General features: G+C 31.4%; 1 protein-coding gene across 1 annotated transcript in view; it reads left to right on the forward strand.

The window, feature by feature from the left end:
* LOC129805668 (discoidin domain-containing receptor 2) overlaps nucleotides 1–10699 on the forward strand; it is a 226134-nt gene extending 215435 nt beyond the window's left edge. Inside the window, exon 17 of the mRNA XM_055853714.1 lies at nucleotides 9147–10699. Within this exon, the coding sequence (XP_055709689.1) occupies nucleotides 9147–9299 (153 nt within the window). The 3' untranslated portion in view covers nucleotides 9300–10699. The remainder of the gene's footprint in view (nucleotides 1–9146) is intronic.
* Nucleotides 10700–19357: the final 8658 nt, after the last annotated feature.

A 19357-nucleotide genomic window follows, 5' to 3' on the forward strand; every position in this document is an offset into this window, starting at 1 on the left:
AATTTGTATAGGATATCCTTATTCAAACTTACAATACTTTAAAAGTGTTTCAAAACTCAAATAATCCTTCCAAAACTTCTTTCTAATTCATTAGTTATATTTTTAAGAACAGGTACTCCTAATTTTGCTAATTGATTACGTTTATATTCATATAATAAATAATACTAGACTAAAAGTGTTAATCCGGATAAAATTTTAATCTGAAATTTACTTAAATTTGTTTAATAAATTTATTTATTCGTATTATTTCATTTTTTCCATCGTTTTGAAGGTAATTTTCTTATACAGTTTTTTTTTGTCCTTAAGGCTTAAGCAAATGACTAAAGTCTTTACGCCAATCAAATGTCTTGACCTATCAAACGCTTGACGAAAGAGGAAATTGAAATTTTTTTACGAAAAAAAAGCTCAACAGTGTTGAACTAGTGTTTTTTCGTGTTGTAAATTCAATGAGAAAAACGGTTCTATGAGAAAAACCTGGGGTGACATGTTAACTTGTTTTTCGATACTATCGACTGTCGATTCTGAAAAATTTAAACGATAGCTGCACTTTCTGTAACTAAGACAAATATTTATGAACAGTCACATTATTTTAAAAATGTCACAATAAATGGTTCAACAATCCGTAAAAAGCCGACATTCATTTAATCTAACAGATATAGACTTATCGATACTATCGATTCGATAGTGTCGAAAAGTTATCATTCCACCCCTGCAAAGTTTTTTTTGTGGTGGGAAAAATTTTCGGAAGAGTCGGAATCATTTTGCTATAAAAATGTAAATAATCTCAGCTAAAATGCATTTGACTGATAACTGAATGACAGTAAAATTTGTAAACAAAACCTTTATTCTCCAAGAACAAGAGGCCACTATAAACGTAGTTTACGGATGGATTTTTTGAATTTGTTCAACGTCTCGAAAATAGAATACAGTTTTTTTGTAGAATTAAAATACAAATTCTAAAGAAGATAAAAAAGACATAATTAGAGAATTCTATGATATTATACTTCATTTATTAAACAAAAACATCACAGAATAAATCATTTTCATTGCTGAACACATATGCATACATGACCTCAAAAATATTTTAAATGTAACCGTTGATAACTTGTCCGGATTACGCCGATCCGGATTAGAGAACGGGCACTGTATATGCATTTTGGATAGAGATAGGAGCCATACATCGATGGACTATCGGAATGTTGCCAAGAACGACAAGGCATTGCAAACTGAACTCTTCTTTATTTGCTTTATTTTAATTTATAGGACTGTCACATTCAAAAAGATCCATAGAGCCGAAACTGAACTAAGAATTGTTAACAATAAAAATCCTCAAATTTACAATTGCTATAACATGGCGCCCTCATGTTATAAAAAAGGTTCAATATTTTAATGAGTCAAAACATTTGATCGGCCTAAACCAGAGGTGTGCAAGAACCGTTCAAAACGAATAAACTTCAAAATAAGTTTGTTTTGACCATTGACGTACATGTTTCATTTGACGTTTATTCGGTCTCTGGCTTAACATTTTGGTCATTTGTTTAAGTCTGAACTGGAAATAAAAATGTCAGCTAAGAACTGGTACCGACTTTTCATGTAATAAATTTAACAATACCAAAAGTGTTTGTGTTTAGTAAAATCGTGATTATCTAAAGGAACCCAGTAAGAACTATAATGAGAGTGCATTAATATAAGCCTTATCATATTATTATATTTACAAAAAAAATCGTTTTTTTTTTGTAATATAAATTAAAACGATAAAAGGAATATACCACAAATTAAAAAATAATCATTTAACCCATTAAGGACGATTGGGTCACCGGTGACTCAAAAATGACATTTTTCCTACGATCTTCTAAAGTTATGCTTTGCCCTAAAAAGTCAGAAAAAGTGATTTTTCTAACCCCCGATTTTTGACCTTCTCGTCCCTAAAGGGTTAAGTACAATAAAGTTTCTCAAATACGAACGATAATTCAATTCAAAATGAAGAATTTGTGGTTATGCGAAGAAAGGTTTGCATAGAATCGGAATTAAAATCATTCTTCTTTAGTGCCCTCTCAATAATCCTATTCTATGATCTTACTTGACGATATATTCCCTAAATATTATATATTTTTACTCATTGAGAAGAGTTAAGAACAGTCACGGCGAAACCAGAAACAGTCGAAACATATATAAGAACAGTTGCGGCGAATTGGGAATATTTTGATTTAGAATGTCCTAACTTCAACCTACTATTTGCATAGTAATTTTTCAATTTATTCGATGCTTGATATAAATCTGAGACTGACTTATCGTATAAACGTAGTCAATAAAGTCGAAGTTGTCTAAATGACAATGTAAAAAATCTTAGCTAAAAAATCATTATAAAGAAATAAAACATTTACAATAGGAATTATACTAAAACTTTAAGTTAAAAACTCGTTATTAAAAATCAAATTTTTTATTATGTAAATTTTGCTTCTTCTTTCCATTCACTTTCAATCATAATGCATGTACACTACGTCTAATCATAATATCTCCCCCTTGATTTATATATTATGTATTTTTTCGTTTATATTTTTAGTTGTTGCTGTTTTTATGCGCGCCTCTTTCCATAAATGCGTGTAACATCAGGAATGAGAGCAAACCCGACATATAAAAGTTACTACAAGAGAAAACCATAAAAATAAATGTCAATATGGTTTTGTGATGATTTTTTTCCCTCCACATAATGATTTACTAATTATTTACGTGTGCCTTCGCAGTGAAATATGAGACCAAACCAAAAATTTTATCCCTTAATTTTATCCTGTTGTAAATTTTTTTTTGCTCCGCCATCCACTTCCTTTTTATGTTTCTAAAACCATGTTCTTTATCTTTTTCTGTTTGTATGTATGCGCTCCAAAAGTGGATGAAGAAGAAGTTTTTTTTTTTCCAACATAAATTCTTTGTTAGCAAAATATAAAAGATGCTCTCTTGCGTACATTCATATCTTGTCTGTTCTGCCTCCTTCTTGTGTGCTCTATCAGGGAGATTGGAGGACACAAAAGATGACAATTAAAAGATGCTTCTCCTTTTTTTATGCTATTTGGATTACAGAGAAATTTCAATTGAGATGTAGACAAATATATCAGTCATTCTGGGGGAAAAGTGTTTTTTTCAAGTTAAGTCAGTTGACAAATAAAGTTAAATGACAATAGCATTGGAGATTAGACATACAGGACCTCTGGATGAATTTGTAGAATAAAAAAGGAACAATAAAAATTCAGCATTAATCGGAGCTTTAAATAAGTCATTCTATGATCTTAAAGATGGGAGTATATGTATCGTTTTCAAACTAAAACTGAACTTTAAGCACTCAAAGTAGGGGAAAGTGCTCTTCCTTCGAACGTTCATGCCTTCGAATAATGTGAATTTCTTTTATTTTTCGTAAGAGTTTTACACTAAATTATTACGTAATTATCAAGAATTGATGATAAGCCAACTAATATTTAATAGAAATGTGTAAGTCTCCTAGAAAAACTAAAAGAAAATTAACATTATTCGAAGGCATGAACGTTCGAAGGGAGAGTACTTTCCCCTACTTTAATTTTCGTTAGGCCTAATCTTTGACTTTGTTTTTATGAATTGAACCACTAAAGATCAGCCACATAAAAGTTTAATTAAAATTTCTCTATCTATTTATTGTTTTTAGTTCGTTTCCTTAATTCCTTATATCGACCACTCAGAATATAATACGACTAACTCGCGAATGGCCAACTTTACAGGAGAGTGATTTAAAGCTGAGATTTTACATGCTGATCATAGGATTTTTAAGTATCGGAACCGATATAACTTTGGGAATAATTAACTTTTCGGTATAATATTCACAGGGAAGGTAGAGGGTGTCACGGAGTACCCGAAAAGCGAAAAAAACGAATTTTGCAAAAAATCGAGTTAGTCGCATTATATTCTGAGTGGTCGATATGTAGTTAGATATTCCTAATTTAAAAAAAAAACTTTTCCCGGCTTAATCCTAAAACGTTTGCTCGCATTTTGAAGAATATCGATATTTTTCTGATTTCCTTCACGGAAAATTTTCCTAAAAGTTTTGGAATTGAAGATTTTGGAAATCTGTTGTTTTAAATTTTTGTGTTTCTAAATTTACCATGAAGAACAATCCCCAAAATATATATTTTAAACTATAAATTAAAAATTAGAAAATATTTTTGATCAATGGAAAGTCTAAATCTTTATGAAAATAATTATTTTTATTTTTATATTGCTAAAACATACATCCTCACTAGGATCAGCAATTCATTGTTGTAACTTATTTGTTACCTAAACCAGCAATTCTTCCATATTCTATGAATTTCCATATCATTAAAAGAAGTGCTGTTAGAAGTAATAAGGAAGCTACGACAACTACTGATCCAAGCGACAAATTACCCAAGTAACAAAAGATGCAAAGGTCATAAAAGTGTTTTGCGTAGATTATTGGAATAACTTGGGAGAGTGCCAACCTCTAACTACTTTGGGACTTCATTACGTTGCAAGGATCAGGACGATCAGGCAGTAATAAGCTCTCTTATAAGCCACTTAAAGCAATTTTAATAGTAATTTTAATAATAATTATAATATGGAGGTTATTCCCGCTGCGAAAGACTAACGCACGTACCTGTGCCCAAATATTTACCATCACCATACGATGATAATAACACAAATTTCCAAACCTAATTAAATATAAAGAAAAATAGTGAAAAAAATTTCTAAACAAAAGAAAAAACGCCCCATGCTGGTGATAATTTTCCTGATCAAAAAAATTTGACTAATTTCTGAAAATCGCAAAAACACAATTTAGTCCAGTGACTTTTGAGATTCACTCAAGAAGGCCCATATTGGGACCGAAAGCTCTCGCCAAGACCTCTTTTTTTGGGTGACAAGACAACCTTTAAGAAAATTACGCCAGTTTTCATCGATCAGATGGAAATAATTTTATAGTCTCTACATTTTGCTAGATGGGTATTATCCTACATCAATTACGACTCCTTACTATACTAGAGAAGAACATTAAGGCAAAAACTTACGTAGACCCAAAAAAGAAATGTAATGGATTTGAACAAAATTTTGTCGTCCGGCTGTGAACTGATAAGCCTGTCTGCTATTTTTTTTAATGACAAAGTACTTTGTACAAAAAGTAGCCTAATTACTACAGTTTCGACAAGGGGTAACACAAAATCAATCAGAGCCGCGAGGTCCCGGTTGTCCGAAAAAATACGTTCTCTGAAAAAATATATAGTATGATTTTCCCCAGGTTTTCTGAGAAAGGTATGTGTTCTCTGTAAGATTCCTGAAAATTTATGAATTTCCTAGGTTCTCCTTGAGCTCCCTGTAAAATATATGGGTTCCGCGAATTCTCCATCGGTTCCTTAAAAACAAACGGTTCCCAGGTCCCCGAAAAATGTATGAGTTTCTTGTGTTCCTCTGGTTCTCGCATGGGTTTTTTTGTGATATTTTTGTTTAATAAATGAAGTATATTAGCATAGAATTCTCTAATTATGTTTTTTTTTATCTTCTTTAAAACTTTTATTCTAATTCTGCAAAAAAAAACTCGTATTATATTTTCGAGACGTTGAACAAATTCAAAAAATCCATCCGGATAACGAAGCGGACATCTGTCATATTGTCTCCCAATCATCCGAATAATGAAGCGGTCACTGTACACAAAATTCTGAGTGTCCCAAGATTTTTTTATATTAAGTATAGTTCTGTTCTAAATCTCAACTGTTTTTCGAAATAATGAAGTGAATAATTTTTATATGAATTCTACTAAAATGTCTTTTTGTAAGCATAATTTTTATTCAGATTAGTAGATATGTCAGTTTTTAATTCGAAACTGTCATTAAAAAATTATAATGAGTAAAATAATCAAGTGATCATCATAAACCCGAAAACTTTTAATTTTCTCAACAAGTAGGGGAAGTGCTCATAATTTTGGACAGTCTGCATATAAGCATCGATATCCCAAGTTTGAAGTGCGATATTTTCAATACTAATTGACTTTTTTTGTTACTCTCTTTTCAGAAGGATTGTTTAGAAACTTGGCAAGCTATTTATCATCTCATTTTTACTAAAATTAGTTTTAATACGTTTAAAAATGAATTGATATGTAGAGGTGAATTTGACTCTTATTTTGGACGACTTGGTTATTAATTTTTACAACTTGTCTGTAAATTTGGACAGATAATCCGCCTCAACAGGATGCCTATTGTTCTTCATTTCATGAACCAATCATACCAAGTCCTCTTCCTGTTCATGTAAGGGAAACGTAGAATGTCACAGAAGCCCGGAAACTTTCCATATCATTCATTAAAGTGAGTTGACTTCGGTGCTCCAAGTACGTGCGGATTCGCTCATTCTCTGACCTTTCCGGGAGCCTTTCAAGGCATTTCTCGCTACATCTCTTTCGTAGAGATGATGCTCCTTTGTTTCTCCAGGCATTTGTCCAACCTAGTCATCACAAAAGCTAAAAATTCACGAAATTTCGTGAGAAAAACACCTGTCCAAAATAAGAATCATCACCTCACTGGTGAATGTCTTAAAAAATTTCCCATTTTTCACACGAAAAATCTAATTCACAAGGCAAATCTCACTTCAGGTCAAATGTACAAATCATCAGTAACGTGAATCAACACAATATTCAATGAATATTCAATAATATCACTCAAAAACAGCGAACAAACTTTGTTAGTACTTCACCAAAACTAAATAAGACTGAAGTAAGCCACGAAGTTCTGTCATATTTCTCGTAAGCAATTGCTCACACTGAATTTTCAACAAAGCAATTTCAACTCAAATCATATTCAAAATTTAACGTATTTAGTGTCAAAATCTTCCAAAAAGAACAAATATTTAGATAGAATTCATTTTTCATCAAATAATGTAATAAAAATCCATCATTTTAATCAATTTATTTTTAGTGTCCAATTTTACCCTCAAAGTGTCCAAATTTAGAAACTGTCCAAAATTATGAGCACTTACCCTATATTTCGACCACTCAGAATATAAGTCGAACAACTCGATTTTTTACAAAAAGCATTTTATTCGCTTTTTGAATACTTTTTTATACCCTCTACCTTCCCTGTGAATATTAGGGGAAAGTGGTCTGCCTTTGAATGCGGCAGCCTCTGAATATTGCAATTTTTTCATTTTTCTTTAAAGCATAAATTTTTTCTATTAACTATTAGATAGCTATTCATAATCCTCACAAGTCATCAAAAAATGCAGACCCTAGCTCTTATTTTATAGGTGCCAGGGCAAAAAAATGAAACTGAGCTCTAAACTGTAATTTTGATGTTACACAATTCATGTGTTTTTTCATCATCTAAATAATTTTTCGAACAAATCTTCTATTGTGAGTAATAGAAGGTTATTCTTGGATGGTATAAAGTTGGATGGATAAAGGTTTCCAAATATTGCTCTGCGGCAGCCTTTGAATCTTAATGTTGTGTGCCTTTGAATCCTCTCTTTCCATACATTGAAACATCTGACAGCTTCCTGTCCGGGAGCAGAATAGAACTCCTACTTTGGTCTGACGAATGTCATACAAATACTTATAACATGCTATCTTGCTCCAGCTGGGATGTTTCAAGTTGACAATTGTCAACTTCAATGGCGTTTTCTTATAAATTTTTCAGTGAAAAACAGTGCTTCAGAAAAATGTAAAAAATGTTGTTGTATAATGACTTTTGACTACAGTGATGGTTTTATTGAGTGCATTAGGGTTCATGCTAATTAATTATGGGCCGTTTCATGTTATAACCCTAATATTCTCAGTGAAAAATTAAGATTCAAAGGCTGCCTCAACTACGTTCAAAGGCAGACCATGCAGGCTGCCTTTGAATATATCGACATCACATTTTCAAGTTCCTCACCAGGAAAAACTGAGGACTTGCGAGTCCTGAATGGGGTAAGCATAGAAGCTTAATGAACAAGAGATTTTTTGGTGTAGTGCAAAGTAAAATTCATGTTGTAGTTTACTCTGAAAAAAATCTCAAATTTTGAACATCATTTTTCGTTCAAAGGCAGACCACTTTCCCCTAAACTTGAAAGATAATTATTTTCAATGTTATTAAGATTTTAAATCACAAAAAATCCTATACTCTGTATGTAAAAAATCTCAGCTGCGAGTTATTCGTTTCTTATTCTGAGCGGTCGATTTCACTATTTTTATTATGACTAAATTATATTTCAACTGATCATATTTTTTACTAAAATACTGCCCAATCTGCTACACCTTTTTTAATTCGCCATCTTTGAGTTATTTCTGAGTTATTCTTACGTTAAATAGCCTGCATATTGACCTACATATTTGCATTGACTTTCCGTAATATTACCCTCAAATGACTAAAAAGAAACTTTTATTTGGAATCCAGAGCAGGGAAAAGTGCCCATGCTTGATACCATTGGAAGCTTCGTAATGACTAAATTTTCTATATGTTTTACAATATTTATGTGACTCATCGCAACCATATTTTAAAAACTACGGGAAATTGGCCAGTTTTTAAAATACATTGCGGAGTCACGTTTATTGAGAAACATAGGAAAAATTTAGTCATTACGAAGCTTCCAATGGTATCAAGCATGGGCACTTCCCCCTACGAGTATAAAATGCTACTTGGGGATCTTTTCTGAATTCAAAGTGAAAATTTTCTAGTGATAGCATCACAAATTTGATGGATTTCTCCGTTAAACGACTTGTTTATCTTGATCTTGATTCAATCAACCAACTGCATCTCCTTCAAATACCATTCTTTTCCTTTCCCCCTGGTTTTGAACTTCCTTCTCGTCTTGTGAGCAATTGTATTAGATTTTGTTGAAAGGGTTATATTCTTTGGTATTTTGCTTTTTTTTCTTTTTTGTAATGTACTTGCACACAAAAAACACTCCTATTTGATGGTGAGTATATTTAATTGCACGACCCGAAGAGAGATGGTCGGGAAATGGGTATTTAATCGATAAAATAAATATCAATTACTGCCAATATTGAAGTCCTCCTCCCATGAAATGGGGTGGACGATAAAAGAAGTGCGGTGTATGTGACTCTTTTTCACTAAATTCTCTCTCTATTTTATTTTTATTTTTATATTTTTTTTTTTGCGTTGCTGGATGTTTGCTGGATATTCTAGGCACTGCCACCCATTCCGATGAACTGTCCAAGAGAGATTTATGATCTAATGTGCGAATGTTGGCAGCGAAATGAGCAGAACCGGCCGAATTTCCGTGAAATTCATCTGTTTCTACAACGAAAGAATTTGGGATACAAACCGGCCACATATTGACAGGAGGAGAAATTCTGACTGGATGATGAGGATATGGAGGAGAGAATTTCATGGGATAATTAGTGATGTGAATGTGTTGTGTGTGTGGGGTTAAGGATCACATTTTCATGATTAATTTTCTCTCCAATTTCAAGCTTTTGGCTCCACAACACAGAAAAAAAAACTGCGTGAAGAATTTGCCAATCAATTGAACTTTTGGCTCTCTTCGGTATCGGATGTGAATATATTTTGTGTTTTCGACAATATGAGTTATTGTAAATTAATTTCGTATTATATATAGCACATTTTGGAAAGTGAACTAACGTGAAATTGAATGTGAATGACAAGCAGACAAATACCACGAAGAACAATGCTGGAAATTTTCCTCCTCCATCACCAATTTAATAATTATAAAATAGCATTAGTGGAAGACACAATTGTGTACATATGGAGTCTCTTAGTGAAGTAATTTAATATTCATCAAATTAATTATTATAATTGCTGATATAATATTTATATACACCTTCCCCTGATCCCCCCTCCTCCTGCTGCCCCATTAGACATAATTATGGATAAATCTGTGGGTTTTGTGATCAATCAATCAATGATGCTCTTCTGTGAAAAAAAAAACGTATAAACCCTTTTTTATCGTGTAAAAAAAACTATATATATATATATATTAATTAAAAAAAAAACATTACAAGGAAGTGACAAAAAAATCGTACTATAAGTGTTACAGAAATCATCAAAAGCACATGAAATTGTAGGAGAAAAAAACCAATTAAAACAAATCGAACAAACGTTTTAACCAAAACACAAACACCATCCCCCAAAATGTCGCAAAAACTGCAATTAAATAAATTAGTGACCGTGAATAAATTTAAAATTAATCAGATAACATCCCAAAAATCATGTCAAGTAGCGTAATACATTGATAGCGTATTTGAATTTATTATTATGCGTATAAAATGGAATTAATTAGTGAAAAAAAAATTTTTTATGGTAATTAATTCATAATCACTCAATGAACAGTGAATTTTTGAAATAACACACAGGCTGAAAGTATAAAAAAAAAAAATAGCATGAGGAATCATAAATTAGTATGAAATTGAATTATTTCCACTCCGTATTAATTATGTAAAACATTTTAATCTCATTTTCTGAACTCGCTTCTTACCGTACAGAAAAAGCTCTTATTTCTTCGTTTCCAAGGAGAAGTTTTTTTTTGTGGATTTTTCACGGAAATTGCAGATTTTACAGGAAGATTTTTTTTTAAAAAATATATCTTTGTGAAAAATCTATTATTGAAACATTCTGAGGTAAGACTTTAAATCCGACGAACAGAATTCGATGAGGAAATTTCTAAAACAAGAGGTTATGTTGGAAAGTGAGGTTATGTTAAAGAAAAAACCTGAATAACGTCATAGCACAGGTTAGGGGAAGGTACCCATGCTTGATACCATTGGAAGCTTCGTAATGACTAAATTTTCTATGTAATATAACATATTTGTGACTCATCGCAACCATATTTTAAAAACTATGGGAAAGTTGCCAGTTTTAAAATAAATTGCGAAGTCACGTTTGTCGAGAAACATAGAAAAAATTTAGTCATTACGAAGCTTCCAATGGTATCAAGCATGGGCACTTTCCCCTATTAATTTTCTAAGAAGTAAAATAGCTGCCCTTATAATGAGAGGGCACTCAATGGGTCAAGTGGTAGAGCACTCGCTCTATGATGCAAATGTCCCGGGTTCGAATCCCCTTTAGGTCACCAGGAATTTTTCTGGCGTTAAAGGTGTTCGGATTGCATCCAGTGAAGCTTCACTGCACTTGATTCCACGGGCATGGGATTGACAATTTCATCCGGTATAAGAAAAAATAATAACACTGAGAAAAAAGGGGGTGCGATTAACTTTTTTTCCTCATAATTTTAACACTTTTTATGTGTAAAAATATATCAACATTTTTTAATGTTAATTTTACACTTTTTAAGGGTAAAATTAACACGAAAAAGGGTAACTTTAACCCCTTATACACCTAGAAAGCATTATATTTACACCGATTTCGGATCAATACTGCAGGGTAAAATAAACATTTCCGGAATGTTATTTTAACTTTCTCGGATTTCTGTCAGTAGTGAATGCATTTCTAGAAATCCCCTTGCGGGAAGGCCTTGTTCCTTCATGGAACGTTGTGCCAGCATTATTATTATTATTAATATTATTTTGAGAATTTTGTGTTAAAATTCATGTAGAAGTTCTTAAGCCCCTTAACAGTCCAACTCCTGCTGATGCTCGAGAATATTTAGCCTGTAAAACTTGGAAATAGAGGATTAGGTAAAGGAAACTTTTGAAAATGATCTCTAATTGATGGTCCTAAACCCTCACTGTATCACAGTTTCGGATAAAACTTTATTGGTAAATTTTAGAGGCTAGATATTCTCGAGGATGAGCCTGAGTCTATTTGAGCACTAAGACTGTTCCATTTTTCCTTTTAGTAGTCTCAGTGGCGGAACCAAGAGCTCTAAAATCAGATTATTGTAAATTTGGTTCTTTTAAGCTTTACTTAAATATCCTACAAGATTATTTTAAGAAAAAAAAAATCTTAGGTTTCCTAGAAGGAAAATCTTTCAGTTTTTGAGGTTATCATTGTCATACGAATAGGTGAAAATTACTTAACTGAATTAGAATGGTCTACTAGAATTTCATCATCTGCAGTATTTGCAGATTGATACTTTTTAAGTGTCTTTTATTCAATCCAACTTGCTTAATAATTGCAAATAAGTTCTTTGAATCCTTTAAAATTTGAGGTTAGGATCGTTAAACCTCCTCCATTGAAGTAAGATGTATTACATTCCAAACAGATTCAATGAAGGTTTATTTAGACTTTCATTTGACCAATCTTAATTAAAAAGGAACGTGGATATTCTACTATGTCTCCCAAAAGTTGAGGTTAGAATCGTAACATTTTCCTTCGCGAAAAATAACCAAGCTAATTTATAAAGAAAATCAGCTATTACACTTGAATTTTTCATTTTTATTACGTCTATGAAAAATTGCTAAAAGACAAAGTTTTATTAAAACCTTTAGAAATTGACGTTAGAAACGTTAGACAGCCCTCCGTGTTTAAGGGATGTCAAACTAAAGATTTCAATGAATCCTACAGCTAATCCTGTTAGAATCCACCTCATTTCTATTCAATAAACAAGAATCTAACAATTCTAACCTGAGTGTCTGCAGGATAAAATCAAATAAATCTATAAAAAGGTGAATATTAAATTCTTTAAGCACTAAAATTTGAATAACCAGAATTTAAACTTTGTATAAGATTCACTGAAATTTTTTATTTGATTGATTTTACTAAAACTGACTCAAAACTACAAATATATTCCATTAAACTCTTCAAGCATTGAGGTTAGAATCAATAGGTCTACCTTCTCTGAAATTTATACACTGAGAGAAATCCGAAAAAGTTAAAATAACATTCCCAAAATGCTAATTTTACCCTGCAGTTTTGACCGAAATCGGTGTAAATATTATGCTTTTTAGGTGTATTATGGGTTAAAGTTACCCTTTTTATGTTAATTTTACCCTTTAAAGGTGTAAAATTGACATTAAAAAATGTTGATATATTTTTACACCTAAAAAGTGTTAAAAAAAATGAAGAGAAAAAGTTAATCGCACCTCCATTTTTTTTTCTCAGTGTAAGTTGATTTCTAAATGAAATTAGTTGTAGAATTCAGTGAGAACTCTTTTAACTCTCATTTGATCGAATTTGTCCCTTTGCCGAACAAATAACAGAGTTCTATTAAATTATCAAGAATTGAGGTTAGAATCATTAGACCTTCTATAATTGGATTAAAGTGGGGTATATTCTGGATAAATATGCTTATGGAAGTTACTTACGATTCCGTTTCTTTTTGATCAAGATTTTCTTTATAAAAAAATAAGATATTTGGTGTAACCTCTTAGAATTGAGGTTAGGGGAACTGCAAATTAATGCAAATTACTGCAAATTTAAACAAAATTCCTTCAAATTTTCAATATATTCGAATTGCAAACTGACTTATTACTCATAATTGACTCGCTAAGAACAAGAATCGATCATTTTAATAAAGAAATGCATATACGAAAGGCTCCTTTACAACTAAAAAATGATCAAATCTGTACAATTTTTAGGTTAAAACTAGTCAGAATATCTCTGATGTCTATATAAAAAAAAGACTTCCTTGGTCTGTAATTGATAAAAATAAGCAGGAGTATTGATTACAAAATGAAAAAAAAATCAAGGGAGAATAGTTCTGAGTTTGACGGTCAATTGATTCTTCAATCCTTACAAATTCTATTATTTGTGGTTATGTGCAAGATTTCAGAATTGAAACCTGAGCACAAGGGTTTTTTTAAGAATTGAATTGAATTGAATTGAAATAGTTTGTCAAATAAAACTAAAAAGAACATATCTGTGGTTATGTTAGAATTGTTAAAATACATTGAACATAACCACAAATTGATAAATCCAGAACTCACTTGCTTTTTTGATTTTTGCTGAATGGGTTGTCTATGAAATCAATTATAAAGCCAAGATTTTTTTTTGTTACGGACATTTTCTTTACATTTTAACTCCAAGCGCTCATAGCCATACTAGTGCCGAACCTAACCTCTAAAACAAAAAGATGGAACAGTCCTTTCTGTAGCTGTAAATTTTTCAATCCAGAATTAATTCAACAGGGTTACTTACAAAAAAAGTTAGGTATTTCCAAAATGAACATTTAGAAAATGTTTAGAAGGTTTAATGAAAAACCTATAGATCCTCTTGTTGAGGTTATGTGATTTTAAGGTTATGCGTCACTCTTACAACATAACCTCTTGTGTACTTAAAGAAATTTTCTACACTGAAATTCTTTCAATTTAAATAAATTCTAGAAGAAATTATGGACTTTTGAGGACTGAAGCTCTAGTAAGGGCTTTAGCCTCGTAAATTGAGTATTAAGTTACGCTGAAATTTGAGTGAGATATATATTTTTCTTCGAATTGAAAAATATGAATCCCTTCTTTGGAATTTTCACAGAAACACTAAAAGAAATGTGCATAAAGTGTCTAAAAGAAATCTCACTGAGCATTTCCCCACACGAGAATTTGTAAATCTATCTTATAGAGAAAATACTTTAATTATATCTATATACTATATGTATTATAAAGAAAAAAAAAAGGAAAAGAAAGTGACATTGTACTCACCTCTTGAGAACTGTACGAATGATTTTTGACAATAACTACGATGATATATCTACTCTAAAGACAAGTAAATGAAAAGAGAAAAAAATGAGATAAAATTTGAGAAATTGCGAACTTTATATAAAGAAAAAAGAAAATAATAGAAATTTCCGTTTATTTTTCTGTGTAAACCTGAATGTAAATGAAATGATAAAGACGATGTAGTTAAATCGAGATTGAGAATTAAGCGAAAAGTGTAAAATTGTGCTGTAAAATTTGTATAAACTCTTAGTTTTCTTCTATCCCTTTTTGAAATTACTACCTTTTTGACTCCCAGAAAGGAGCATTAAAATGGAAAGACTTTTGAGATGATTTTTTTCTTGTATAATTCATTATTCATTCAGTTCTTTCTGCCACTTGAAGGACACCTTCAATTAACTGTGTGAGAATTTTGCAAATCTTCCAATACCTTATATAAAAAAAAGAAGTGAATAAATCCATAATGTCTTATTTTTATATCTTATAGGAAATGATAACATAGGAGTATCACTATGAAACCTCAGGAATTTCCCGCGCTTTTTAAATCTATATAAATCGATCTCCGAGTATCTCAACTCATCGCTTTTCGAAGAATTTTTCTTGTGGCAGAAAGTTCCTCAGTAACAAAACAAAAAAATCTCTCTCAAAGTACATTTTTTATACGCTTATAATTTAAACTTCTTATCTTTTTTCCTTTGTGAGAGAATGACTGTGTAAAAAACAAGTAAATCATTTGTAGAGTTTTCTGCAAAGGATTTGATGTGAAGCATTTTCGAAAGAATGTATAATTTTACATTATCTATAAAATGCTTAAGATAAATCATCAATGTACAAATCCATCTGTAATGATTTGCATCAGACAACCCTAATTCTAGTACTTTTGACATTTAATTTTCTTTCCAAAACTAGAAAGATTTCAGGATATTTCAAATAAAATTCTTAAATTGAGTGCTACGAAGAAGAAACTAAGTTTAATATTTAGGAGCATTTGAACTAATCATTCTTCATTCTAGCAGTTTTGACATTTAGGTTTTTTATGTAAAACGAGAGAGAAATACAATCTTTTCTCTATCGTAAACATTTCAAGCCATCACTTTTAATTTGGGAGTTTCGGAGAGTAATTTGTAATTTTTTCAAGTATAAATTACATCAGGTAACTCATTCTAGTACTTTTGATAATCGTTCTTATTGAAAACCTATAAAGAATGCAAGTAACTGTTTGTAGTGTGAACATTTACAGTGATACTGATTTACGAAGGAGTTCTAGTGAGCAACTCATAGTTACACTAAAAACACACATTCTAGTAGTTTTGACATTTCGGTTTTTTGTGTAAAGCGAGACAATCACAATCTTTTCGACCTATTGTAAACATTTCAAGCCACTATACTTAATTTGGGAATTTCGGATAGCAATTTGTAATTTTTTCCAGTATAAAATACCTCAGGTAACTCCTTGGGTAACTCTCCTTCTAGTTTTTTTTTGACATTAATTCTTATTGAATACCTAGACAGAATTTAAGTAACTGCAGTGACTGTGTTGTAAACATTTAAAGTCAAATTGATTTATCAAGGAGTTGTAGTGAGCAACTCATAGTTATGCTCGTTACGCTGAAAAACATTCTAGCAGATTTGAGATTTATGGTTTTTTGTGTAAAGCGAGAGAAAATATAATCTTTATTTTCTATTTTAAAAATGTCAAGCCACCACTTTTAATTTGAGAGTTTCGGAGAGGATTTTGTAATTTTTTCAAGGATAAATTACCTAAGGTAACTCCCATTCTAGTAGTTTTTTATTGACAATCGTTCTTATTGAATACCTGGACAGAATTTAAGAAACTGTATTGTGAACATTTAAAGTCAAATTGTTTTACCAAGGAGTTCTAGTGAGCAACTCATAGTTACGCTGAAAAACACATTCTAGCAGATTTGAGATTTATGTTTTTTTTTGTGTAAAGCGAGAGAAAATATAATCTTTATTTTCTATTTTAAAAATGTCAAGCCACCAGTTTTAATTTGGGATTTAATTTGTAATTTTTTTTCCAAGTATAAATTACCTCAGGTAACTCTCATTCTTGTAGTTTTTTTCGACAATCGTTCTTATTGAATAATTAGACAAAATTTAAGGAACTGCAGTAACTGTATTGTGACCATTAAAAGTCAAATTGATTTACCAAGGAGTTCTAGTGAGCAACTCATAGTTACGCTGAAAAACACATTCTAGCAGTTTTGACATTTATTTTCTCAGAAAATAAATACAATGATTTTGTTTCGTTGGAGATTTCAAACGAAATTGATAGGCTGAAAACTATTTGAAAGTTATATTTTAAATGAAGCATTAATTTTCTATCATTTTTATCAGAGTAATTTTTGCGTTTATTGTATTTCTACAAAAAGGATCTTCTCGAAAAGTTCATTAGAAAATAACTATTTTTCTTATTTATTATATATTTCACATAAATTGTTAAACTGTTAGTGTTGCGGAGTAACTTACATTTATATACCGTAGATGCTTGGGACTTTGCCCTCCTGTTTTCTCAAGCTTTTTTTTTTTAATTCTAGCACTTAGGAATTGTCTTTATTGATCGGACATAGTAGATCGGATCGATGAAAACCATTCTTGACTACTAGAATTGAAGAAAAGCTTACAAAAAGCAAATGTGCGGCAAAATCACCTGCATCTACTGTTTGAAAATCCATCAGACAATCCCCATTCTAGCAGTTTTTATATTTGTTCTTTTCTTAGAGCTTAGTAGAAACATATCCTCATGGCCATTTTTCATGTGATTTGGCTAGTTTGACTATCACAAAGGTGTATTATACAATATGTACTTCAATGAGAATTCTATTAGGCAATCCTTATTCTAGAAATTTTGAAATTGCCCTCTTCAGAATTTTAGTATATTTTTAATTTCTAGATTAGTAGAAACTTAACTGCTATAATGAAATCTTGCACAGTAAAAATAGTTTCATCAATTTTTGGTAGATCCTTATTCTAACAATTTTACCATTAGTTCTCGCAAATCTTTGCAAAATAATCTTTAATGCTATGATTGTTGAAAACTGATCTGCTAGATGGAGGGTTGGATAAAGGCATCTACACATTGGGAGCAATTTTCGTCAAAAATTGAGTTTTGGAAAGAAATCATTTAACTGTTGTAGACTGACCGTGGTGTCACATATAAGATTAATATTAATATTAAGAAAAGCCACAGAGAGAGGTATATAGTATCCAAAATTTCAAATGGAATATCACGTGTGTTAGAAAGAGTACACTCTAGTGGAGTAATATGATGAGTAAGACTGTTCGTATTAATTGCTTTCTGAATCGTATTACAGGTAATTCGAGTAATTTTCCATGAGTGCCAACTGTGATTCGGTCAGTTTTCGAGTGAAACACGAGAGAGCGAGAGAGAGGGAAATTAAAACGTTTGCTATCCTTTGTTGGCATTCTCGCAGTTCAGAAAGTATTAATCTTAATATTAATCTTATATGTGACATGGTCATGAAATGTCAAAGTTCTTTCAAAAATGCAATTTTTGACGTAGAGCAATTTTTGTAGAGACCTTAAGAGATAATAAATTACACAGGCAATCACGTATTCTAGTAGTTTTTTCTAGTAGAAGTATTAGATTACAAAAAGCATCTACAAAACTCATGACGGCTTAAATGCTAGATTGAGAACCCCACAGCCTAACTGGAAATTTATTGCACAGAAAAATGCGAATTCTAGTAGTTTTGGCGTTTTTCGTCTTGTTATTGCTAGACCGGCGAAATTTCGTCTTGAAAGTGGAAATTCTAGTAGTTTGCTCAATTTATTGTGCATGAAGTGGTTGATGGTATACAGTAGACTCTTTCTCAATTGGGCATTTGGGGCAAAATGTCATCCGGTTTATCGATAGATTTGGGCGTCAAATAAATAAATTCCACAAAAAGCGCTCAATTGTAAAGAATCACGATAAAATAGGAAGAACTGCAGTGAATTTGGGCAAATTAGCTTCATAATTAAACGTGAAAATTGTCAACAAAATTTTTCGCCTGATCGAGACAGAGCCGATTGAGCGAGAGTTTACTGTACTCGAAAAGTAGGCTTTTCGGAGACATCCATGCAAAATACCTCTATCAGTCGTTATTGTAGTAGTTTCAAATTTAATTGACATTTAATGTCAAACTGCTGAACTAGGGCTGTCCGATACGATTGTAACACGTTAAATGGTTTTTTACATTTCGATTTATTAGCATTTGCACTATGAGATTTTGCATTCGATTAAAATTGAAAATGCTTTGGGTAACAGAAAATTCCTTTTGCTAAAATGTATTATAAAAGAGAAATTTTCCTGAGAGAAGAAAAAAGAAGAAATGAATAAGGGAAAGTTTTTTTGCTCAAAAGAAGACCCTTTAGGATAGTTTCTCACCCTCTCCCCAAGGGATCCAATGCAGAGTCAAAGAGATAAAATCCCCTAAAACTATTGCTAAGAAAAGCAGTTCGTATAGAGAATTCATTGAAGTGAAAGAAACACAAAGAGAGAGGATGTATAAAATAGACATCGAAGAATATTTGTTGCCATAAAATCAATCAATTACTAATTGTGATAGTTAAAAAAAAAAGAGAAAAATGAAAAAAAGAATGCATTTTTGACATTAAACACACACATACACCATGAAATTTTCATAGTGAACACTTTGGAGCACATATTAATTAATTCATAATAATTATGTAAAATGGGTAAATGAAGCTGAATAATTGATTATGTGTCCACCACGAGTCACTCTCTTTTTCCCAATTTTCCACCACCCAATAATGAATGAAAAAAAAAACCAAGCCCCCCCACTA

This window comes from Phlebotomus papatasi, chromosome 3, assembly GCF_024763615.1.
Source record: "Phlebotomus papatasi isolate M1 chromosome 3, Ppap_2.1, whole genome shotgun sequence".
In the NCBI taxonomy this organism is placed as follows: domain Eukaryota; kingdom Metazoa; phylum Arthropoda; class Insecta; order Diptera; family Psychodidae; genus Phlebotomus; species Phlebotomus papatasi.